The sequence below is a fragment of the Diadema antillarum genome, unplaced genomic scaffold (genome assembly GCF_040938485.1).
Source record: "Diadema antillarum isolate AM-2024a unplaced genomic scaffold, OU_Dant_1.0 seq00000964_RagTag, whole genome shotgun sequence".
Classification (NCBI taxonomy): domain Eukaryota; kingdom Metazoa; phylum Echinodermata; class Echinoidea; order Diadematoida; family Diadematidae; genus Diadema; species Diadema antillarum.
The window spans coordinates 31,558-58,281 of NW_027271810.1; the positions used below are offsets into that span (position 1 = coordinate 31,558).

At 41.4% G+C, this 26,724-nt stretch overlaps 1 protein-coding gene across 1 annotated transcript in view; it reads left to right on the forward strand.

The window, feature by feature from the left end:
• The window catches only part of LOC139741935 (uncharacterized), a 51,211-nt gene that overhangs the window by 22,342 nt on the left and 2,145 nt on the right, over positions 1 to 26,724 (forward strand). Inside the window, exons 3-15 of the mRNA XM_071652506.1 lie at positions 11,220 to 11,445; positions 12,282 to 15,395; positions 15,798 to 16,244; positions 18,798 to 18,948; positions 19,372 to 20,818; positions 21,259 to 21,494; positions 22,392 to 22,514; positions 23,297 to 23,407; positions 23,813 to 23,966; positions 24,241 to 24,387; positions 24,995 to 25,216; positions 25,665 to 25,949; positions 26,324 to 26,446. Coding sequence (XP_071508607.1) covers positions 11,220 to 11,445; positions 12,282 to 15,395; positions 15,798 to 16,244; positions 18,798 to 18,948; positions 19,372 to 20,818; positions 21,259 to 21,494; positions 22,392 to 22,514; positions 23,297 to 23,407; positions 23,813 to 23,966; positions 24,241 to 24,387; positions 24,995 to 25,216; positions 25,665 to 25,949; positions 26,324 to 26,446 — 6,786 coding nt within the window. The remainder of the gene's footprint in view (positions 1 to 11,219; positions 11,446 to 12,281; positions 15,396 to 15,797; positions 16,245 to 18,797; positions 18,949 to 19,371; positions 20,819 to 21,258; positions 21,495 to 22,391; positions 22,515 to 23,296; positions 23,408 to 23,812; positions 23,967 to 24,240; positions 24,388 to 24,994; positions 25,217 to 25,664; positions 25,950 to 26,323; positions 26,447 to 26,724) is intronic.

The window sequence follows — 26,724 nt, forward strand, 5'->3', positions numbered from 1 at the left end:
CATCCTTTCTCATCAGATGTATTCACCTCTATGCTTGGGTGATTCCACTATTCAACCTCCCCCAATGGGCTCACATCACACAAAATCCCATTCCCCCTTTCCCATCACCCCCCCCCCCCCCCCCCCACTTTTGAATGTCTGCCTGTCAGTAGGTAGGCTGGTTCAGTCAACAAGTGGTAGTTAGTCGACCGTCCTCGTTTCACAGAGATATGGGTAATGAGACAGGGGAAGGTACAACGAGAATAAAGGAAGAGGACTCCCCCACTCACGCCACTGAATAGGCTTTCTTGTGACGATGGGGGTGCGTTGCGTGGGCATTCACTCGCAGAATTAGGAATGAAGGATGTGACGCTGGTAGTGGAACTGAGTTGTGGGCTCGAGATGTTTTCTGCCCCAAATCGCGGCCATCATGGCTGCTTTGTAGAGTTTAGTTTGGAAGTTGAGGAGTGATTTGTGAGCAGTGACATGAACTGGCAAAGTCCAACTTTGTAAAGCGGAGAAAGTTGGAGAACATCACAACTGCTGTGGCAGGAAGTGGCCAAGTGTGGACTAGCACTTTGGAAAGATTACTGTAAACATTGTTCGAGAATATCAGTGATCGTGAGAAGATATAGCATGGATTTATAGCAAAAGGAATAACAAGTGATCTTTTAATTCTTTTTCTGAGGTAAGTAGGCCTACTGTTTGTAGCATTACTAACACTGTCACCGACTGTCGCACACCCATCCCAATTTACATACTTCATGGATAAGCTGCTATCGGGATTGCATATTCTTCAAGGTTCAATATATACTGCATAGGTTTATGTTGCATGGTTTGTCAGAAAGTTCCTACTACGAGTAACTTGTCAGAAAGCTAAAACTTTTGAGTACCAGGTATATTTTTCCTGTATCATGAAATTCTTTCACCTGGTAGCTTGGAAAAAATATACATGAAACAAAGATTCGATCACTTTTATTATTTTAGTGATGATTCAGTTGAGTTTTATATTGGTAGTGAACTTTGAATGCTTGTACCAAGATGGGGATTGCATTCCCACCCGCTGCTCTTTGCACGTTTAGCCGTATAGCCGACATGTCATATGCTTACAATCTGTATGTTTGTATTCATGTGGCACCCCGGCGAAGTACATATACATGGTGTATGCTAGTAGTATTATTGATTGGTCCTTGTATACAGTATAGGACCTACAAACTGTGTATCAGATGTACAAACTATACATTGTACAGTGTACATTCCAGTACATGAAATGATTTGGCATGAGAGAAAGAACAAGAGTGCATGAATGTGCAATTTTTGTGAAATGGTAAAATGGATGAATTACATGGCAGCATGTAGCACAGTAAATAGTTTCCTTCCGATTTTACATCAGTTCAAAAGTGCACAAAGCATTGCATGCTAATGCAATAACCCTAATACAGAAGGACATATTGCTATCAACTGTGTGGTTCAAAACATGAGGGTGGTTTATTTTAGCTGTATTAGAATGTATTCCATGAAGATGAAACTGTTTGAATGGAACTAGTAAATATAGAAGCAATAAAACCATGTGCACATGAACAAAATTGGACAGATTTTATGAATATCAGCAAAGTTTTTGAGTCAATCGTTCATCTATAAAATCAGAGGGATGTTGTCCTGTTCATTCTGTTTTGATGTTTTTCCCATCAAAATCATCCAACCAACTTTATTCATTATATTCATGAAATCCTATTGCAAAAAAAAAAAAAATGATTTCAAAAACAAACCAAAGCAAAACAAAACAGATCTACCTATTCAGAGTTGAAGATATATATTTTTTTTGGGTCAAATAATGCTTTTATAAACTACTTTGTATCATTCAACCTTCCTGTGTGGCGAATTAGGACTTAATTAGACACATGAAATACTGATTTATTTAAAAAAAAGACCGGTTGTGATAACATGATTCTAGTTGAGTAACAACGGAAATGTGAAATATTAGCCAGAAAGGTATGACAACAGTATGGCAGTCTGAGAACATATCTGACCATGGTTTGCTACATAATGTTTTATAGACAATCAGGCTATAGCAGTATCCATTGGTCTTCCGTGTGAGAGTGAATCGCATGCATCGACTATCAAATAACACTATCCATACCCACTACTGAACAGGAGGGCTCTTCATCAACAATTAGATTCCTTTGCATACTCAGAAATCATTTTAATCTTTTGAAATAAGTACTTCAAGACAACACATATCTTGTCAAATTGCGTCAGCCAGACAAGTTTCTAGGTAGACTCTTTTGATGTAGTCCAAGCAAATTCCAAATGTTTGAAGATGAATTTTGAGTGGAACTAAGAGCGTGTTTCTACTGAGCGACGAAAATTCGAGGTGACGCCCGCTGATGTGTGGTGATACCGGCCGATGCCGGCCGATACCGGCCGATGCGTGGTGACACCTCGAATTTTTCCTCAGTAGAAACAGATCTGGTAGTGGCCGATGCCGGCTGATGCGAGGTGCTCCGTCGTCCATCTATTGAGGTGGTCGATGCGTGGTGACGCGAAGGACGATTCTCAGTAGAAACACACCGGGTAGCGAAATTCGAGGTGTATCGGACGTCTAGAATTTCTCCCCGCGCTTTTCAATCGGTTCATCGCACACATGTGTACAAAATACGTGTGTACACACAGCGACCGTGTTCGCATCATGCTTTGTTGGTACCAACTCGCTTGTGTATGTGTTACAGGCCCTATACGTTACGTTACATGTGAATTGTGGCATTCATCGCCTATTGTTCGCGTGATTAACAGCCTAACTTATTGCATTACTAAGCCCTCATCACTTACTTGATTTTGCACCGCGTTATTTCATTTTATATTGTCTCTAATCGCGAGAGTACCATATTAGTGTGTCGCAGCCTTGAGAAAATCTCAACTGGACCCTCGATCTCCAAAGATTTCTCATCAGTCAGTGGCAGGATACCAGTATGTTAGTTCGGGGTATATTGGATGGGAAGACGAAGAGAAATGGCTAATCAAAAAATAGCCGACGCAGTTGTAGCAAAGCAGGCAGGGTTCGGATCGTATTAACAGGCAGTGCGCGCGTGACCCAAATCTGTGACTTAAAAATACCTGACTTCCGGAATCGCCGCATTTGCACGTCACCTTTGCATCACCTCGTATTTTATCGCTCAGTAGAAACAGCTCGAGTGGTCGTAAAATACGAGGTGCTGCGTTGGACAAAATTCGTGGCGATGCCAGGGATGTGAGGTGCTCTCAGTAGAAACACGCTCTAAGTTGTGCTCTCAAATCATATGAACAATCTGTGAATGACTAAATTTACCTTATTCAATTTGTCCTACAGACAATTAAAGTGTCATAATTTACACCATTCCAAATAGTTTACTGACATGGCGATATTTGCTTGTAATATACAGTATCTGTAGATGCTGACAACATTTTTGCAACAAGTTTTTGCATGCTTGATTGCTTTGAATCGATTTAATCAACATTTTACAGCTCAGTCCGCAAAGTAATAGGGCCATTCATGCTGATGGTAAAAATGGCAAGATTCAAAAAAATTGTGCCATTGCAGTGAAAGTGGGCAACTGTACCAAAATCCACCTGTACCAAAAGCCTTAAACAGTGCTAGAAAACTTGTACAACAGAGTTTGAATAGTCTAATGTCACATACAGTTTGCTGTCTTGGTTTCCAATATGAACCATCACATTGCTTATCACATGACTTTCGTTCAATGTTTAGATTACTCCCCGCAGCTACCACTTTATGGTGTTGCTAGCGGGTCAGGCTACAGAACATTACTGAAATAGAATTCAGCATACATTGCGAGCTACATTGTAGTTGCGCATATGCATTTAGGGGAGCAAAAACATGCAATTTTTCTCCACTCCTATAATACTTTGAGTTTTGGATGCTCTGTGAAAACGAAAAGGCAGAATTGTAGAATGTCATTACACTGTATCACGATGAGAATTAGCCCTACAATGTATGTTTAGAATTGAGCCCAACTGATGTTAAAAGGCATCTTTAGTGGAAGTTCTAGTAACCACTTAGGATTGATTGTGACCAAAAATTTTTATTTAAAGGTCATTGATGGAGTATATACACTGTATACCAATAAGATCACCCATCTGTGTCAAGCGAAGAGACAAGTTACCAACTTACGTAACCCTCTAATTAAAGGAGCTCAAGCAGAGCTATTATGACATTTAAGAAATGGACTCACTTCATACAACTCTATGTCCCATGCCCTGTGGTGGACAGAGAGCTGTAATTAAGTCTTTGTGTATAATGCTTGCAGTAACCTCTAATTGGCACAAGTAAAGAGATGAATGCTGCGTGTGTACATTGCATTAAAGAGATGGTATAGTTTTTATTCAGGTGAGGATTAAGTTTTTAACTTTTGCGAGGTAATTAGAAACCGCTGATATGAAATATTAAAGAGCATGCAATTCAAATAGAAATCAAAAGTTTAATTGATGAAAATCAGTTTTGAAATGACTAAGATATTAAAATATAAAGCAAAACAAAGTCGTCTCAATAAAAGGTGGGATCCACTATCTATTAGGACCTCTTTGTTTTTGGATACTATATCTCAGCCATTTTCATCAAATTAAATTTTAATTCCTCATAGCATTGTACGCCCATTAATATTTCATATAAAAGTGGTTTCTAATTATTTCACAAAAAGTTAAAAACTGAATCCACATCTCAATCAAAACTATAATATACTGTCCTTTTAATGGTGTGTAAAATACAGTTTGAATGTGTACATTTCCTGGGCAGGCATTTAGTTGCAACCTTACTATGCAGAATGAGATCAAATATTGCAAGTAGCCATATGGTGTTTGTTTATTTGTTTGTGAAACATTTTTTTTGTTGTTGCAAAGTGATGGGAATATCTTGTTATGAATAAAACTGTATTTGGAAAATCTCTACCCAAATACCGGCAAAATAGCTTCTTAGAATAGAAAAGTTAACAGCATAGCAAGACATTATGTTTTGAGTATTTTTTATCAATGTTCAGAATCATCAAAAGTGAAATGCATAGCAAATGAATGATAAGAATTTTTTAATATAGAAATACAACAGTGGAAGTTAGAAATACAAAATACCTACATAATTACAATATACTTGTACAGATTGTATGTTGCATACAAACAACTCAAATCTCAGTCCAAATGAGGTATTTGAGTGTATTTATCTATTTCTGTGTGCAGTCAAATCTAATGTACTTTATATGCCGAATATTTTGCAAGGTTTTTATTTCCGTGAATTTTGCGAGTCAGCTGTTATTCACGGAATTAAAGACACATGGAAATAGTAACTCTGATCCATATGTGAATGTGACGTTCGTGTATTATATTTCTCTGTTCAGTACTGGACTCCATAATCGCGAATTTAACCACTCGCGAAATTGTCGGGAAGTCTTGATTAGCGAAATATTTAGACTGGTGAAATATATGGCATATACATATATACAGTATTTGTGAGAATTTGCTACTTTAAGTGAGGCCAGCATCATATCAGTGAAGTTACATGAAACCAAATACAGCATAAATATTTTTAACATGCATGTACTTTACACCTGTACCAAGGATTTACATGACACCAACCATCTTTTTCCTTTCCGGATGCCCTCACGGATGCCTTCACGGATGTCCTTTATACATACATGTACATGTAAAGTATGTTCCCCCTAAAATCGACTTTTACAAGAAAGTCCTTTGTCTGATATTATACAAAGTGTAATCTTCTTGCGAAACTGTGCAGGTATCAGGATCCAGGTAAGTGGAAGAAAGAAAAGCCATTAATTCTTGTTCTTTGGCAACAATTTAAACCGTGATCATGCTTTCTGTATAGCTTTAACTAGCGTGTGGATTTTCCAGAATTTGCCAGTATACAAACGTTCAGTACAAACACCTTGACAAAAGCACATTCAACAATAGCGACCTCTGCAGCAGTCACTGAGGGAAAAGATACAAAGGAAAGGAAATCAATTGCGGCATTCCTTTGACACTTAATTGAACTTGTCGTGTTCACCTTGTGACAGCATGGAATAGCTATTTCTGCGAATTATCTGACACAGTTCGAACCTCTACACCTTTTTCAAAAATGCATCTGCAAGCGTTGTTTGTTTAACCTTTATTATAGAAGTAATTAGGATGAATGAGTCTTTATTTGGAATTCAAATCATGTGTGATTGGAAAGGCCTGAAGAATGCGTGTCCACGTAGGTGGCTCCTATTTTAAAGGGGGAGATTAAGCGTGCTGGGAGGAGTGATCAATACTCTGAGCCTACTTGACTATGATGCAATGGAGTCTTTGAAGTTTCATGCAAGTGATACTAATTATGAAGACTGAGGTAAGAGCCTTGCTTATGGTGAGAGGAGGTAGCCATGGATCTTTTATGACACAAAGGGGGCTTGATTTTATTATTTTGCGCTACCTGGAATAACGGAAGCATGAGAGAAAGGGGCACTTGTAATTGGAGAGAAGCAGTTCATTTAGCTAGGGCTTCTGCCATGGTTTGTGATGCAGTGGTATACTCTCTTTACTTTCCGTTATTCACTCTCGGGAAAGCAGTCCTTTATGTGTTTCAGATGCAAAAGATCAAGATATGCTGTCTAGTCCGAGGGCATTGTATCTCTGATATTTGCTCATTAAACTGTTTCTGTTGTGCATTAAATTTCATGAACTTGTGTTTTCCTACAGCCTATAGTACTATGAACCATTTTATTCAAATGTTCTCTCCAAGTAAGTTTCATAGTTGAGAATTCACATAGCGTTCATCAGTTGTTGCTAGGTACGGCAAACCTCTTTAAGCTTTGTCGTTATTCAAGTTGGCATCTCGTAGACTCAGAGACTAGGTGGCGATCTGGTGGAGACTCAAGTCCCACTGGTCATGGAATGGTTGCAGACTTTGACATCTACTGCAGATTAACCTGGTATCCAGAAAGTTGCAAGAAAATGGAAAGAGTTCAATATTTTTGGAGACTTTTTCCAGGCCTCAGCTGGTCTCAGATATTCCGCGATGTCTCCGCAATATCTCCTCAGTAGCGGCCAAGTTGCTGTGATTAATTCTATGTACAAGTCTCAAGACCTTGCAGAGACCCATTGGTGACCTGCCGAAGACTTTGTGGAGACATCTCCGTGATTGAGAAGACTTCAGAGACTTCTTGGCAATGTTGCGGCAACGTCTCCACCACTTCCGAGGGAATAAGCTGTCACCTTGTTTGAAGATGTCACATGCGTCGCCCTGGCGTCACCTTTAACAGTGAGAGCTTGTGCCATGTTTTGGTCTTTCGAGTCGCACTAGTCACGGCGATGATAGGCCCTTTGGGTGATCTTTTGTGAACAGAGGACACATAGCATTTGAATACTGAAACCTCTATCATTCAGTTCACCTGATTCTGCTGTATTCATCAAAACCAATGGAAATTAATTTGGTGTACAGTAAAACCAATGGAAATTAATTTGGCGTACAGTATGAAATGAACATAGTGAAAGATACAAATGCCTACCTGTGGCATTGCACTGCAAGCAGACAGGGTCTCTCTAGACTCGTGTAGGCACTCCACTTATTGCCGAATAAAAAGGTGAGAAAGCAACGTTTTGAAACTCACCCAAGGTGCCTTGTTCAGGAAAAGAAGGTGACTTGCTGAAACTTGCTGTAACTTGCGGAAACTGGTAATGGCATTATTCTGGAAGTGGTGATGTAGATTTGCAAACATCAGTTTTGGCATTCTTCATGGTGTAATCATGCAGTACAGGTAATTTGATCATTTGGATATCATCTGAGATGCAAACTGTTACTTTATGGCAGTATTTTGTACTGTTGTTTTGAGGTATTTTTGCCATTAATACTGAAGTTTGTAAAGAAAATGCTACTTTTTGAAATCACTATTACGTCTATTTGCAGGAAAAGGACAAATTTGTTTTCATCAAAAGTATGCCTTTTCAGCCCTCAGAATATTTCAGTGCAGTTCAAAAGGTCTGCATCCCTGCATCATTGTTGTTGTCGTCGTCGTCATCGTCATCATCATCATGGTTGTATTTGAGCAGTAGTGTTGAAGTATATACCCACCTGTCGCATCATAGACCTCTATTCTGCATTGTGGTTCACTGGAGTAAATTGGTTCTTCCCATTTAATTTTTTTTTCTTTTCATATTAGTGCAAATTTAAACAGAATTTGTCGTTGCTTGGAAACATCATGCCCAGCCACTTCTGTCAATTGCTGTGAATTGGAAACAGTTTATTTTGATACCCTCTGTTACACATCGCTGGACAGAGATAATTGCAAAGGAAACTCGGCAGTTTTATGTTCCTCGGGGCATTGATCCTGCGCTGAAACGATCTTTAGGATTTCAGCACGCATGCATGGATTACAAGCTTCTCTTGAGTATTTGCCATTGTGAAATGAATGTTACCACAATGCATTTGTTCAGTAGATTGATTCCATGATATGATCGCTCAAGCAGGTCGTTCGTATTCACATTGAGTGTATTCTCAATGTACTTTGCGGTTGGATATTTGCTACTGTCTCGGAACATTTTCAAGGCTACCTCAATAGCTCAGCTAAACTCATCTGTTAAAATTGTGGAAGGAGCAACTGTGCTTTGTATTTTCTCTGGTAGAAGTAATAACATCTATAGGGTTCACTACAATCACACAAATATGATGACTTGCAAGATTACAAAGCCAGCAAATCTTAGTGTGTCATGTTGACGATGTTATATCCTTGATGTTTTTGTACCTAAATGACTCATCTGTCAAAAAGCTTTCAACTGGCGATCAAACTTGGAATATACAAGTGTATGCTTTCAACTGGCAATCAAACTTGGAATATTTGAACTCTCTATTGATTACATTTTGTGGTTTCTGCATGTTGTGACAAACTGGCACTCAAAAAGTCATCAAATGCTTGTTATGCAATAGAAATTTATGTTAAATGATTTGAGCAGTCTCAATGAATGCCCAGGTAATGATTAATTTTGCTTTTTATTCATTTCATGTTGAAGAAGCAAGAATGTTTACTACAGCTGGAAAACAAGTTCTGAATATATGTCTGCAATTATTATGACACCTATACCTGTACTTCATGAAACCACTACCACCACCAATAAAAAAAAGAAGTCTGCTCTAGTCTATTTCTTTGTGGTCTGAAGGTGTCCTGTAATTCTTCATAATGTGCTAAGAAATGTTCAGTGTAATGTACCTTAATGAAGAAAACAAATTTGAATATAATTATGCAAATGACTAGAAAAGAATCATGGAGACAGATATGCCATGAGCAAATGGAAAGGCAGAGATATAGATACCATAGACAAAATGTGTCTCATCCTGGACAAGCATGTTCATGCATGTAAGTACTGCATTTGAGGTACATCATCTCAAACAAATTTATCTCACAAACAATTAGGAGTTTCAATCTAAGAACCATGATTTTGTCTACTACCCTCGTGCTGTGTTAGCATCTACTGTGTACGCCAAATATCGCAAGGTTTTTATTTCTCGCAATTTGAAGCTGGATACCATTCACAAACTTTAAAAAACGCCCCAAAATATTCACTTTGATCCTGACATGAATGCAACGTGCTGGCATACATTTCTCTGTTTCTGTACTCCACAGTTTTTTTTTGCAAATGTAACCACTCATGAATTTAACAAGTCACAAAACAGTTGAAGTCCTGATTCGCGAAAAAATTAGACTTGCTGAATATGTATGGCGTACATGTATACAGCATGCTGAATACAGTGCAGACGTACTGCTTTTTTTTCCTGGTAATGGGCAGCACACAATAAGATAGATTCACAAATATTGAGAAATGAGGTATGTTTGCATGCATTTTAATCTTTGGGAGCCAAATTTCATGATATTAGAATGCATATGAAACTTCTTGTTTACAATATGTATTGATTGTTAAAGGCAACTTGCAAAAATGTTGTGCATACAAAATGTGAACATTTAGAACACTTGGCAGCATCTGCCATGCAATGTTGGTATCAAGTGATTTAAGCTTAAAACTCAATTGTGAAAGTGATGAGTACATTGTATGCATGATTTCATACCCAGTTTGTCAGTTCTGGATGGCATGTAGGGTGCTTCAATTTGACAGATGGAACAGATCTACAATGTACAAAATGTTTTCAATCTTTCAGTTGCTTTTACTTGCTGTGTTGATGTGGTGGTTGTTTTCAGGTTGTGATGATGTTCATAATTTATATCAAACAGTCTAGGATTTGTAAAATTGGTGCTCAGCCAGGCCAGTTGCTTTCATTGATATGAGGTGAATCACCTTTTCCAAACAATGTCTATTGGTTTTCCATTCATTGAGCTGGTATTGTGTGTTTTGGGTCTTCTTCAAGAACCTTCCAAGTGATCTTTGCATTGTGCCTCTGTTGCTTAACTGCAAGAGAGAGGGAACCCCAGAGAATTGATACCTATACACCTCGGATGGTGTGTAGCAAAATTGATCACAATGGTGCTAGCATTGCCAAAGAGAGGTCAGTGTATGGTGCCATGCCCATTTGGAAATCCCAGACTAAGGTTGTCAATGCTGGCAACAAGCTGATTGTATGTCCTGCAGATTGTATGTTCCACAAACCATGGCCTGACCCATTAATGTTTGGCTCCATTGTACATCACTTTCAAGTGGCCTTGTTGTTTATTGTACATTAAGGTTTAACATGGTGAAGCCCCAGGGATACCATTATGCGTGACCAGTGCTACCTAGAACAAACATGATGTACGTGTGTCTGGGCCTTTTGCAAGTTTCAAGGAGCATGAAGACTTAAAACTGAATGGTTGAATGTACAGGTATATGATCATTTCCAGTATATTTGAGAAGGAGCTCTCAAAAAGTGACACAAAATTATGCAAATTCGTTCAACTGGTTTTACTCAAGAAGTCTTGCTTGAAATGATCAGCTGTGGTGGAAAGTTTACATGGGAGTTATTTATTTCCATTTTTTACATGTTTTGATGATACAGATGAACTTTGTTAAAACAAGGGCCTAGAAACCGTGACAATTATGGATACCTTGCTTTAGGTTTCTTACTGTCTCAGGCTACAAAAACAAATACAAAGTATAGAGGGGTGGAACCTGCAAAGGTGCCTTGTTATAAGAGGGTTTTGCTATGTCCGACCTCATTATATAATACTGAAGTTCTATTGCATAAAGCAGCACGTTGCCTAATGTGCCCATGTTCATGTTGTTATTGTCCTTTGATGCAGGCTCATGTGTACTCCATCGGAAAGACTCTACTCCAACTCATAGATACCTCAGAGTCTGATCAGACCAGTGGGAGCACCCTCCGAAACTTCCTCCAACGGCTCACCTCAGATAACCCCAACTGTAGGCCCACACTCGGGGAGATCAGCAAGCTATGCAATGAACAGCTGAACGCAAACTCGGTACAACTCGCACTATACAGTTCCTCTAGTAATCATCAAAACGATGGTAAGTATTCTGAGAGAAACCTGCAAACCATTTGATTGCTGACTGCTGCAAAATTTTGTCAATTTACTGTCTATTTTGTGTGTATGTGTGTCTGGGACTATGTAGGTGACTCCTGTTGTACCAAAATGCCCTAGACCAGCAGTTTTCTTTTATTAAAGTAGAATTTCATCATGGCCAAATGATAAAGTATATAAAGATATAGAGATCAGGTGGTAATTTTGGGACCTGAATTTTTCCTTCATTGTATTAAGAATTTTTTATAGTCATGTTCATTATTAATGGGAGTGCACTGCATAATGATTAGTCAATATTTGAATATTGTGTTAACCAGACAATAGCAAGAGGAGTGTGAAGCACATAAAGCATGTCCTTATTATTCCACATTATGAATGACAAAAGCACTTGAAAGGAAATCAGTTGAAGCTGAAGCAGTGGAATGAAAGTATTTATAAAGAAATGTTCAAGTGAAATCAACAAATTTTCATATCAATGAGCATGTTAAAATCTGAAAATCTGAGTTAAACTGAGTATTGTAAGACCGTAGACGGCCTTCTTGTTTCTATATTCTATTTTATCTTGTTCCTTTATCGTGAGTGTGTTCTGCTCTGACAATCTACTTTGTTGACAATTTTTATCATGACAAGGCTCTAGCCTTTTCATGATAATACATTATTCAAGATGAAGTCAACACATTAGAACAAGCCATGTTAAGAATAGTTGCTCTAGAAACATTTTATTTCATTCCTTTTAATGGAAATCTGAAGTTTGTATGTATGAAGGGGCATATGTAATTGCGTTCTTATGGGGCATACATTTTCCAAAACTTCTTGTTTCAGATGCTGACCCAGAGAAGGAAGGAATTAATGATGTAGGGGAACAGGAAGAAGAGAACTCTAAGGAGACTGATGCAGCAGAGCATGTGACCAGCACAAGCCAGCCATCTGTAAGCCCACAACCTCAGGCAGATTCAGAATCCACGCTCAATCCAGAATCACAAGGCCCGGTGCGCATCAGGAATGCCTTCATCCAGCAATCCATCCCAGATTCTGCTCTTCTGAAGCCAGTTCCAATCAGGGGCAGGCCGGTGGTAACAGTCCCTCACTTTGTCAAGTCGTCGCAAGTTGGGTCTGCCTTACAGAAACGAGCTGCCTTGAACAGGGCAACTCATGCCAAGATGGCATCGGGAGGTGGCGGTCCCCTCCGACCACCAAGTCTCGACGCCTTTGGGAACCTGTCAGAGCGTGCTCAGGAGATTTTGAAGAAAATCTACTCAGGGGACAACACTCCTGTGTACGAGAACAAAGGGACATCAAAATTGGGGTCAGATTCAGACTTGTTCAAATCCACTGGGGACGGGTTTTCCTCTGGAAGTTTCCCTGGTGGCAGTGAGAACAAGTACCAGCAGACCAAGAGGAATTCATTAGGATCTACCACTGATGCCTTTGTGCTGCCACGAAGCTTGAGCTTGCAGGAGGAATACTTCACAGGAAGGAATAGCCTTGGAAGTCATGGCTCAAGTGAACGATCAAAGAGTGCAGATTCTGACGACCCAAACAAGATTGAGGGAATAAACATCACACCTGATCCACCTGTCATCAAAGTGTCTCGTGCTTCCTTTGAAGCTCTTCCAGAGGAACAGAGGAATTCATTGCAGTCCAGTGTGACAGCGAATAAGGTATCGAATGCGTTGACAAAGTTCATGAAGTCCAGACAGATTGTAGGTGCTGTCAGCAAACCTGACGAAAGGACGTTTGGTGGTCAGAATGATCCGAGAGGACATCAAGGTGTGCTACATGGGAGCGGAGAACGCTCCTTTTCATCGGGAGGAACAGATGATGAATTTTCAAGTGGGCACATGACCGATGCAGACTTGTACATCTTGGATGACCCCTGGTTTGAGACGGAGTCCGAGAATGAAGGAGACAGCAGCATCTTGTCCAGGATACGATCCAATAGCATTGCCACGTGCCATACTTTCAGTTCAAAGTCGTCAGCATTTCGTGCGCCACAGATGAAATCAGGTGGCAGCAGGAAATCCAGCCTCTCAAACATTGCTGAAATAAAGGAGGAGGACCAAAAGCAAGATTCATCATACTCTAACATCAAGGACCTTGCACTAATGAGGCATAGGAGTATAAGTCATACTGGTACCTCCAGAGCAAACCCACATCTTGAGAGAGATGCCAAGCTCTTCACTCCAATTGTTCTGGACAACAATACAGCTACAATATTGGACAGGCCTGTAAAATCTCCCATTGTGGATGAGGCCAAAATAAAGGCAAAGAAAGCAATGGAACTCATCAAACTTGATCTTAAGGCACCAAGAAAAGAGAAGCCACCCCCTACAATGCTTCAAGATATAGAAAATGATGCAGCTGATTTTTTGTCATCTGAAGCGAGTGACAATCCAGTACAGAATATCCATGAACATGAAAAAAGCAAGGACACTGAAACAACTCCAAAGAAGTCAGAGGAATCAAACAAGCTTCTGGGTGAAGAACTTTCAAGTGATCAGAAATTAAAGCTTTTATTTCATAAACATGGCTTGGGTTCCCCCAAACCATCGCCCTACCCCTCTCCCAACCCTGTACCCAAAGTAGCCATTCCATCAGAGCTGGCAGATATCTCATCTTCCAAAGCCATCTCAGAAAACCATGGAATGTCATCACTGGCAACAAGTATGCCACATGCTCAAGAGAAGGACCTGAGTGAGCGCAAATTGCCAAAGGATCAGAGTATTATCCACCCTGTAACGGGCGTCCTTCGACAAAGTGACCATGATGTTGTGGAAAGTACATCTTGTGGTTCACCAGTATTCAAGATGAGGTCAGTGACAGTAGTTCAGCATTCCCCTCTTACCACTGCCGCCAGTTTTTCTCCTGTTCAAATTCCAGGTGTGGAAGATAAGCCAGAAATCTTGTCAGAGAGCAAAGGAATTGCTTCAAAGAGTCTTTCATTAGCTACCAAAGAAAGCGTCAATGATAACCATGAAAATGTCAACAAACAGATCATCGCCAGTCAACGTAATAAGCAAGAGACACTAGATTTGGGCCCTCAGGGACAAATGAAATTGTCTGAGATTGCCCAGGATGAGAATAAGATGGAATCATTATCAAAGCCTGCTATTGAGACATCAGCCCCAGTGGCCAGTGTCAACCATGTGCATGAGGCCAAGGTGCAATCAGAAAATGGTGCTGTCAGTCTTGTAGAGGGAACGTCATTGCCAGTGACTGCCCATGGGAGCACAGCTGCACAGTCCTCTCTACAGCAAGGAACTGTTCTCACTTTGGATCCCTCTTCAGGCTTCGATGCAAGTTCATTAACTCTGAATGCTGGCAATGGTCAGGGGTTGAACTTTCCCATTCAGGTACAGCTGCAGCAAGATCCTCAAACAGGCTTGTTCAGGGTTGTACCAGTTGGCATTCCCCTGCAGGGACTTCCCTTGCAGATTGGATCACCCCAGACCGTGTCTTCCGGGCAGTCAGTAGGCGGTGGTAGCGATGCCGTCTTATCTCCCGTGCAGGCCCAAACCCCTAGCCCTACATTCTATCTTGGAACATCCACCCCAGTCAGCGATGGCAAGCCGACGCCTGTCAGGACAGTACCCAGGAAAAAGAAACATGCAGACACCAGCAGTGACCCAGACTCCTCCCTCTTGCCACAGAGGCAGCATCGTAGTCTGACAGACCGAAAGAGAGACCATACCAAGAAGAGGGCAGAGAGGTCAAAGTACGCCGTGTCTCCACACAAGAAGGCTTTGGGCAAGCTTGCAACCAGTCATCTCACCACCGACTCTGAGAGCAGTGAATCCTCATTTTCCAGTCCTGCCCCAAATGGGGTTCTGGAGAAAGGCCAAACCAAGCCTCATCGGAGGAAACCCACAAAGGCATCCTCAGCCAGTTCTTCACATGGTGATTCTGACTCTAGGAAAGAAAGGCACCGAGAACAATGTAAGTAATATGAAATGATATACAGTATATAAATAAAGATTTAGCGATTTGAACAGAAAGTTTTAATTGCGTGGTAAACTCTATTTAGGCTTCAGACATGCAAAGAGCCAATGCTGAGCTTAAGAGCATGAATACTTGAAAAATGAAGAGTAAGGAGAAAGTGCAGTGGTGCAGCTCAGGGTCAAGTACAGAGCTTGTGTTTGCCAGTGCAGAAATGTGATGTGTAAAGTTGATGCAGTGTTGTTCTTACTAGAAGGTAGCCTTTTGAGATGCTCAATGATGTTTTTTTCTCTTACTGATTTATGCTCCAATGATTTTTTTTTTTTGTGTGTGTACTGATTTCATGTGCAAGAAGACCTATCATTTGTTTGGGTAATGTTTTTTCTCTTAAAAAACTGACAGCAAACGGTTCCAGATCACCAAGGGTAGAGAGATTGAGGGTGGAAGGGAACCGATCCCACGCCAGATCACAGAGCAAGTCCCGCGACAGAAGCAGGCAAGCAGTGTCTTCTGCCCTGACCAAGACTGGAATGACCACTCTTCAGGTGGGCGTCCAAGGTCAGTCCCAGCTCGGCCAGCTGACGGACGACATGGACGACACTCGGCCGATCCAGGCCACCCAGATGCCAAGCTCGCCCATGTCCGTATCCATGTCATCGCCCTCCAGGGATAGTGGGGTCAACCTGCGCTACGCGACGTCCAGTGGGGAGGACCTGCCAACCGTCCAGGAGGTCCAGCTTGCCGATGCCCTGCAAGGCAATGCGCACCTCAAGAAGGTGATCCGCCAGATCAGGCAGGCCTTCGCATTCGATGGATACCTCGAGAATGGAGTAGAAGACTTGCACATGGGTACGTGTTACATTGCTCTCGAACTTTTATTCTTACTGGCTCGCAGTCAGTAGCAGTACTATGTGATGTAATCAGAATTAGCCACCATTCTTTCTATAGTGGCCACCTGTCTTAGCCACCAATCTTTCTATAGTGGCCACTTGTCTACAAAGGTCATCTTTTTTTGTGTTTGTCTTTAGCAGTCACTACACACAGGGTTGTCAGTATGACTATACGATCTTTAATCTATAAAGTGACATTGATTTATGAGTGGAGGGAGTTAAGGTCTTTGGCTGCAGGAAGAGCAGCACTCTGTCACAAGAGTGTACAGGGTGGCAACGTTTTGAAAACTGTAGCTGACATTTATTGATTCCTGTGGCCAATTTACAATTTAAGACTTGATGAGGCAGCAAATTTCTATAACCCTCGCCCCACGAGCCATTTATCTCATAGGGTCCTGTGTCTGCTTTCACAGAACGCAGCGTCATTATGTGTATTCTGCTTGAGTGCACTCGCAATATATTAAAGAATCAATACATTCTACCAAGAGATTCTCGATAGCAAGGTTAGAGAAGAAACCACTGTACATACACACTATGAATGTATCAGGAATAAGGAATATATGTATGAGCTACTTTCATATGATTATGATCTCTGATATTGTTTTTATTATCTGCATCGTAAGTGTCATCAGTCAAGCAGCATATATGCTTATTTGAGTGAAGGATATGAATATTTAAAGAAATGTTTGCTACCAAACTGAGGTAAAAGGTTTCCTGCATGGCACTTGCCAAGAATTCACACTAAATTGCACAAATGCTTACAGAAAAACAATAAATGCTATGCGAAAAAGAATCATGAAGCTGATAATAAAAGAAATAGTTTATCGTATTGTACATAAGACCGTCTTGAAATCTATAATTCAGACATCTGCTGAATGATACTTTTCATGGATTCATGAAAAGTTTACTTTCATTAATGGTATCAAGATTACTTCAGGAGCACTTTAGCATAGAGATACATGTGTGATAAAGTAACAGAGCTCTGTAAAGAAAGTAAAAGATATGCTCCCATAATCAATGTCCATGAGGTGAAGGATGAAATCAAGTTTTATAAAGTGTCGTTGTGTGGGGAGGCTTTTTTTTTCTAGTGCTACTAGCTTTAAACTGTCACATTGATGTGAAAGTCATGTGCATGAATATCGAGTACCTAGTAAACAAACTCAGCTTCACACTGTGGATAATTGAACCTGGATATGTTTGGCACAATATTTCATTTCTTCCACATGAATATGCAACAACTCATTACTTGGGAACCACCTTGCATGTCATAATTCAAAAAAGTCACTCTGGGCATCTAGAAAACTGACTTGAGGCTTGCCTTGCAAAGCAACAAACAGTGCATGTAAAGTAGATACCTAGAATTGAAATGAATTGAACAACTCATTGTCAGGTCGTCTGGGAGGTATATTCATAACTTCAAACACACCTGTGTAGGCAAACTGGCCAATTGTATTCCCTTACAAGCACACGTCTGTTTTGACCATGAAGTAGAAGAAAATCCATTCTAAACATGACAGAAAGAATGTGAAATAGCTTACCTGGGAGACAATCAATACTGCAATAAAGACAATTGTCAGACAAATAGAAGACAAGATTTGGATGGTCAGTATTGATTAGGAGCCCACAAACCAGCTCTCAATGAAACAAAAGACAAGTGGCACGGGCGGGTGTCTGATGCCTTGGATTCGGCTGAAACAGACCGAGGACACATTGTGTGTTGCTAGCATCACTGCTGTCTAGCATGCTGATGGAATGTTTCATAGATTATGTACTCTCCATGCTTCTCAAAGATAAGGTGAAATGTCACACCATGGTTGACTTATACTGGATTTGTAGAGTAAGAAGCAAATAGGTGGAGAATTCCTCATCTGACTTTATACTAGTATTTAAGTTTACAGAATGTGCTTCACATATTTCCATAAAAGTTTCCTTTTTTATTCAATAGTCACATGTGCATATTATGTGGACTGATAATAGCATGGTCCGCAATTCTCCTTGTAACTAGCACACAGCCATTCACTAAATTACCTGTTTTGAAACGAAACTTAAAGAGAAGATATTATTATTCACATCAAGTCATATATTTGTATTGTTTGACCCAAATATTCACTCATTTTCCTTTCTTGTTTTTTTTTACTCAACCAAAAACATAAAAGAAGAAATTGCACATTTTACATCAGGTTTATGTATACAAGTTACGTAGGTGAAATGACTGGGCTGATATTTTTGTCCTTTTCTGTTTTTTGAGGTGAGGGGAGGGGGTTGCAGTTACAAGCCATCTATGTTAACCTGTCAGATTGTCCTAAGAATGTTATCATTCATTGCTATTGTACAGGGGGACAAATTTCCAGCCCTGTTCAGTGCATATTGTAAATACACTGAAGATACATGTCAGATGATTTGGTTATACAAGCCCAGACCAATGCAGATTAAATGAGTATTACCCTACCTGTGGTATTGGTCCAGTTTCTTGACTACTAATGTCCAAATGTACAAATGTATCTTCATGTAGCCGAGTACATCGCATCACTGGCCAGTGTCACATGGGTCACGTTTGCCAGCGCCGTAACAGAGAAATTCTGCGACCTCTACTGGGAGGAGGACTTACTGGAAGGGCTGTATGAAGCTGTCAACGGCCAGAAGCCAGTGAAACCTGCTACTTTGTAAGTTCACTCTACCACACCAGTCAAAGGTCATGCTTAAAGGGACAGTTTCAGTTTGGTTGTTGTTGTTGTTGTTTTTTTTTTTTTTGGGGGGGGGGGGGGCTGGTTGTTAAGTCGCTTTTTTTTTCTGTCACATATTTTGACATTGTGTCTTAATGGCATCATAAGGAAATATGTCTGACATGTGTCTATTTTTTTTGTACAATGCTTATGGTAGTACAACAGTATAATTTGTGATCATCCTGCATGTCTCAAAAGCTCACTTGGTATAAAACAAATCTTGTCGAAAGAGCCAAACTCTTGTTCATTTGTCACTACATTGCAAAGAAGAGTTTACATTGTACACTACAATTGAAAGCAAAAAATGATGCAATTTAATAGTAGTTATGATTGACTTGATATTTGACTGTCTGTGTATTGCAGGAAAACACCATCATCCCAAACAAAACCTAGTGTGGGAAGAAGAAAGTCCAAAGAAAATGTATCTGAGCAAGGAAGACAGAAGCCCTCCTCCTCAGCCGAGAAATCTAGCAAGGAAGGCAGCAGGACTACCTCAAAATCAAAGGATCGGACTGAAGGCAAGAGTGCATCTGTGGAGAGAAAGACAGGCAGTGGCAGTAAAAGCAGTGGTAAACGGTCAGAGGAGCCAAAGTCAAAACGACCAGAAAGTCTCAAGGAAGAACAGCCCGACAGTGCAAAGAAAACTCCTGCAGAGAGGAAAACAGCAGCAGCAGCAGAGAAAGACAGGCGGAAAAAGTCATCAAAGGAAGATGGGAGCAAGGAAAGGAGGATATCGTCTTCTTCAACTGAGACACCGCGGCCGTCGTCTTCATCGTCAAAGCGGGATAGATCATTGCAGAGGGGTAACCATGAATCTGAGGAAAGGGTCACTTCTCCCTCTCAGAAATCTGGAGATCAGAAGCACAAGAGATTTGAATCAACGGAGAAACAACTCAGCGGTGCTGTGGCCAAGGTACCGCCTGGGTCACCGAGGGCCACAAGGCATCGGACAAGCAAAGAGAAGACACAAGAACAGGAGAAGGAGAGGCGTACACACCGTGAGAAGACGGGAACCCAAGATGTGGCCGCAAGCGATGGGAAGGGTCATGGAGTAGGCAAAGACAAAAAGGGAAGCAGGGAAGGGAGAGAACCCCGGGAGGGAAGATCAAGCAGGCAAGCCAGGAAAGCTGGGAGCAGGGAGACACTGCCTAAGGTGGATGAACAGGAGGTCCCAGACGCCTCACTTACAACTCAAGCGGGTGCCAAAGCAAAAGGGGCGACACCTTCTGTACAGGAGCGGGCTCCTTCTCAGAACAGCATGGTGCAGTCGAGGGAGTCCCTGCTCTCCTCTTCAAAGGACTCTCTATACATGGACCGGTCTCTGCTCAGCCAGGCAAGCCAGGACTCCACCGCAGGGAAGCTGGAGGAGAGCATGATGTCAAGCACAAGTGACCTCTCCGCCAGCCTCCCATTATCACCACCGACGAGCCCGCCCAGCACGTCCACGCCCAACCTCAACTCAACTCTCCCCATCACCAAGTGTGAATTGAACCAGTCCAGGCTTGTGCAGTCCAGTGTGACACCCAAAGGCAGTCAGCAAGCACCCCTCAGTAGTGCAGGTCGTCGGGACAGCATTGCTTCCTTCAGCAGCACCTCGTCGGGAACGTCCTCAAGGACCCAGCAGAGCCATATGAGCAGCTCCATAGCAGACTCGTCCTCCATGATGGAAACGTCGATGGAGGAGGGCAGACTGGTGGTACCCGGTGGCGTCATGTGGTGTGGGGATCGGGTGGACCCATCAGTAGCGGAGTATGCCCAGAATCTGACTGGCTTTGGGGACACCCAGAACACCATAGAGAGCAAGATATTGGTGAGAGTCCTTTCATCAGTGCCATGTTGTACCCTATGCAGTTTCATCATCAGTAGTTTTATCATTTCAAGTATGCATGTCTGTCATTGCACCTTTAGGTTGCTAGTGCGCAAACAATATTGTTGACTTTTTCTAATCACTGGGAAAAATTTTACAAGTATAAAGTATTGGTGATCTTGAATCATTGAACACTAATTTTATGTAATCTAATCAGAGAGTGTACATTATGAGGTTGGTAAAATTGTGGAATGATGGGGAAAAGTTGGAAATGCTTTTCTGATTCTAGGAATATTTTCTTGTTTACATGTGATGCATATGTGGTTTGAAATGCAATTTCCCGCATCATCACCATTAATGTTTTCATTGTGATTTTCTCTGCCCCTGAAATTGATATGCCATCTCTCTTGAAATCCTTTCCATCTTCCAATCTGGCCTTGCAGGAAGTGGACCAGCAGCTGACCCTCGAGAAGCGGTCGCGCAACAAGACGGCCAAGTTCTACCGCAAGCTGCAGGAGAAGGGTTCCTCCGACAAGGCCATGGTCTCCAAGGTGGGCCAGGACCTGGCGGAGACCACCCAGAAGATCGAGTTCCTGGAGTCCGCCAAGCGGCACCTGGAGATGCTCTTTGCTGAGCAGTGGGGGCTGGAGTTCAGCCTGCTCTACTCCCTGGCCACCATGTGAGTGATGAGAGGGAGAATTTACCCTCAAAGAGTTGTTGTAATGAAAGACATCTGCCTGGCTAAGGCTGCAGATTGGCAGATCTAAATGAAATTTGAACATGAAACTTCAGAGAAATATGCAACTGTTTGAAAGATGGAATATCATAAAACAGGGCACTCTATGGTTTGTTAGCGGCTCTTTTGTCCATTGGCTAATTACATTGAATGTGATGTTTAATAATATCTATTTCTTTTAATGTATGCCTTGGCAAATAGTTATCAAATCAGGGACATATCTATAATTACACTTAAGCAGGTGTGGCTCTTGAAAGTACATGCCATATTGGGCTCACTTTTAAGACAAGATAAAGTATTTGAGTGGTAAGTACAATTTGTGCAGCAATTTAGAGGGAGTGTGTGAGTTCAAAGAATTTGGCAAGGCAGCTAACAGTTTCTACAAATCAGCGGACATTCTCTTTCATCACAAGAGAAACATTTAAGTTATGAAGTTTCCTATGATTTCTGGACGTATTAATTTCATGTTAAAGACCAGTATGGTGAACATTATGCTGAGAAGGAAATTTCTAGGGCCAAGAAATATGTAACATGTCATCAAGACACATACCGGTACTGTGTTTGTGAATATTGTGTGTAGAAATCCAATCATTTACTTCCTTGGCCAACATATAACTTCTTGACAATTAAAGAAAAAAGAAAAATCAACTTCCTCTGCCGTTCTGGATCTTTATGAACACATATTGTGGTATTTTATATTGTTATGGAGTGTGATGCAACATCTGTTGTCAAAATAACAACCGTCTTGGTTGTGGTAGCATTATGGTACAACATGTGAAACACTTTTGTGTATATACATCAGTATGTTCATAATGTTTGCACCATTTTTTTCTATAACAGATCTGTGGGTGAGATGTTGACCAGGAGGCCCGATAACCCTCTGCTGACCATCCACACCATGAGAGTGACCACCACGCTGCAGGCCGGAGAAACCAAGGGACTTTTCTCCTATCTTTACGCAAGGTAAACTAGTAGTGATCTCTCACAAATATGAAATTGAGTTAAAGGAAGTCATCGGCATGTGATACTAATTTTGGTGACATGTAGATGATGATAATTGCAAAGATAATGATGAAGGTGATTGGTCATGTGGATGCTTATGGTGTTGGCAACAATGGTGATCATAGTGGTGGTGATACCAATGAAAGTGATTTTGATAGTGGTGGTGGTAGTGGTAGTGGGTGTCACTGATGGTGCCAGCAATAACTATTTGTGTCAGTGAAGGAGTGGGGATTGCAGTGATGATGACGATGATGATGATGACGACGATGGTGATTACAGTGATGATGATGACGGTGATGATGATGATGATTCTGGTTAAGACGATGAAACTGACGAAAGTGATCGGAATGATTCTACAGCTGTGATTCATATTCTTAGCATATTGATGTCAACTTAATATAACTGAAAAATCAGGAAATAGCAAAACACATTGTCACACATTGTCAACAAGAACAACACCAAGGATATGTACAACCCAAACTGTTTGAAGTTGAAACTTATTGTGTGACACTGTAAATCACTGAGATAGAAATGGCAGTGATTCAGTTCATCTTTAAAAGAAACGTCATAAATTGTGAGAATATGTTTATGGGTTCAAAATGAAACTTGCTCCCAGAATATCAGTTCCTGACCTGACACTTGTTAGTTATATAGATATATTATCATATAGGTATGAAAATGAAAGGATGATGAACGGATGTCTCACAACTTCTTTCTTCTTTCTCTCTCATACCCTAATCCAGGCAAGCACTGTTGGATGGATACTTGCCTCATTTCTTCTATACCTACCACTACTTTGCCACCTGTCGGGAACTGCTAAACTTCCTCACCAGCAGGTTTATGGTTGCGTGCAGGTAAGACTATTGTTCTTGCTCTCCTACGCCTGTTTTTTGCTTTTATTGGTTTTTATTGTTTTGTAATGAAGAACACTAGAGGCTGCAGTGTTTGCTTAAAGTTTGACACATAAAACTTTAAATTGCCAAGATATTGTTATTCTTAACCCGTTGAGGACGGTTTGATTTTGCTGCAACACGCATTTCCCATAGACACCTGCCCGAGTATACTCTGGACTCGTCCTCAACGGGTTAAGAGGGTTTGTGCATGGCACACCCAGCGCTCATATGTAATGGTTTAGCACTCCTTTGATGTCTGACTTGTAACTAGTCTGTAGATATCATCAGAGCCAATGAATTTCTTCATCATAAATGATGAAACTGCATAGATATGTATCAGTGACCATGTCTCTATTCATTTTGCAGCATGAGGACACTGTATGGGGAGAGTGATTTCTCTACGGCCATCATAGCCCGGACCTTGGACATCTTGCATGTATGGGTGGAGGGCTTCTTCGACATAGATTTCCGACCAGACTCCGGTCTACTGCAGGACCTGGTCCTATTCGTCACAGAAAAGGTAAGCTGAAGTTCACAAGAGGTGAAAACTAGTTCCAAGTGAATTCAAAACCCTTAAAATGTTTATAAATCAACACTGTCAAGCCTTCATCGTGGTATTGATGGTGACAATGGCAACAGAGTGGAAACAAAAGAAAGAAAGAAAAAATCCTGCTTGTAACTTAAATTGATATGTTGATTTTGTGCTCTGGTTCTTCGTGGACTGGAATCAGTGAGCAAATATGTTGTCATGATCTGACTTGAGACAATGGTTGTTCCTCCCTGTCCTTTTCTAGATTGTCCCCATGGAGCCCCAGAGTAAGTTCCTGGTCCAGCTCCTTGAGAGAAGACAGCAGGAGGCCCTTAACGGTCTGACTTCCGTCGCCGCCAGGGTTCAGAACTCCGAAAACGCCTCAGGGCTACCCAGCACAAATAAGACCATGGTAAGCCTGGCCCAAAGGTGACAGCCAAAGTGTTGTTGCATTCACTGTGAGAAGGGATTTTATCCTGTCTGTCGATTCTAGATTGAGAGCCCTTCACTGCTTTGGGCTGACAAAATCTGCATGGAATAAAAAGGCAGCTGTAGAGTAGTCTGAATGTCTTAGCACCACCAATCTTGCAATGACTTGACATTTTGGGTTAAGAATATAAATCAGCTTTTTAATTGGCTGAAATTTTGCATTTGCAATTGATCTCTTAACAAAGCTGACTCTTGTAACACCTATCACTCTGTTTACATGTCTATCTGCCTAGTCGTCTGTGCTGCCTCTGTCTATCTTGTAAAGTCTGTAATCATCTTTTCATGTATCATTTCTAAAAATCTGCCCATTCATTTTTTAATAAGACCATTGATGCAGGCATTCACGTATCTATCTGTTTCCCTTTCTATCTTATGTTTTTGTTAACTTCCATACTTCATTCCTCTGTTAATCAATTAATCTTCCACTTTAACTGTCTCTGTCATTCTGTGTGTCTCTATCTCTCTGAATGCTCCGTAGCATTGTTCTACGATCTTCCTCATGAATCTGTCTTGTCTCTCCATCCAAACAGCCCCTGCCCTGGCAAGCTGGGGGCGGTTCCCACTTGGAGAAGGGAGGTGGTGGTGGTAGTGGGGGCTTCAAGGCCACCCTCATGGCTTGCTTCATTAGGAAGCCAGCCAAGCAGCAGGAGATGACCGCCTACAACCCCGCCCCTCCCCGCCAGTCCGAGGGCTTCCACCTGAGTGAGCACACCTCGCAGACCGTTGCCCAGGTCTTGACCCTCATCCAACAGGTGAACTTTGACCCTCGAGCACAGGGAGTTTCCCCCGGCATCCTTTCGTTGACCCTGTGATCACTCAAAAAGGATTCAGAGATTGTGATTCAGTCGGTGTGTGCAAATATCAATGAAAAATCACTGATATTGCATAGAGGCTATAAACATTTGCTAAATATTAATTAGCCTAACTTAAGAATGATTCCTATTTTCAAGATCAAGCAACAACAAAAGTGATTGCTGTAAGATTGACTAGTGAGAATATGTATGTTACCTAGGTTACATGCTCTTTGTGCTGCCGAGAGGCTTGAACCAGAACTTCTGTTTCATGGAATGTACTAAATCATCAGCAAAAAGATCAATTAAACTGGTTTATGTCACACAACTGAATATTAAAGAGTGTGAGCAACTTGTGGCATAACTTTATTCTGTATGTTCCCCTCCTCTTTTTTTATTTCCCCACCAGTCTCTGTTCATCAAGGTTCATCCCGTCCACTACCTCAACTCCCGCTGCAAGGGTATCGGTGTCAAAGACACCACAAAGTCTCCCTACTCAATCAAGGTCCAGCCCTCGCCCCCTCCCACTGGGAGCAAAACCGATGGGCTGGTGTCCGGCGAGGGAGGCGTGGAGACCAAGAGCCTGTTTGCAGAAACCGTGGCTGAGGGGAAGGAGATCCGGGACCTGATTGACCTTGGGGAGGTGGTGTCCCACTGGGTCTCTGCAGAAGTCGTGTCCTCCAGCTCAGCCAAGGTAAATTTTCTCCAAAGCTCCTGATGTTTGGTGTCAGTTTCTTGTCCGTGAATGACCTATGTGTCCCTCGAAGTAATATCATGCAAGCCGCGTCAGTTTTTCTGTTATCCCGTTGTTACTTGCATTTTACCTATTCATACATCATATCGTAACACATTTTTCGCTTTCTTTTATATTAGACATTACCATAGTTGTTCATGTCTTATAAAGAAGTGGTATGCAAAACAGTGAAAACAGATATTCTATATGTAAATTATCGCATTATTTGCAGCTGGTGCATCCTTGAAATCCCACCTTGATTGCTGGGACATCAAGAAAATTCTTCATGATATTGGCACTCAATTTATTTCTATTTAATCTTTTACTTCTTCCAGGCGCAGGTTGCCATCCTGAGCAAGTTCATCTCTGCAGCCAAGACATGTTTTGAACTGCGCAACTTTGCCACCTGTGTGCAGATTCTGGATGGCCTGGATAACGTTATCGTCAGACAGGTTCCTGTGAGTGACACATTTTATAGATCCCCATCTAGTCCTCAGAACCATTGTTTCTAAATTGTTGAGGCCTCTTCCCAAGCATCCCTCTGCGAACTTTTGATTGCTGTTAATGTAAAATATTTGTATCATTACCTCCGCCAAGGGAGGAGGTTATGTTTTCGTTACCGTTGGTTTGTTGGTTTGTTCGTTAGTTCGTTTGTGAGTGACACATTTTATAGATCCTCATCTAGTCCTCAGAACCATTGTTTCTAAATTGTTGAGGCCTCTTCCCAAGCATCCCT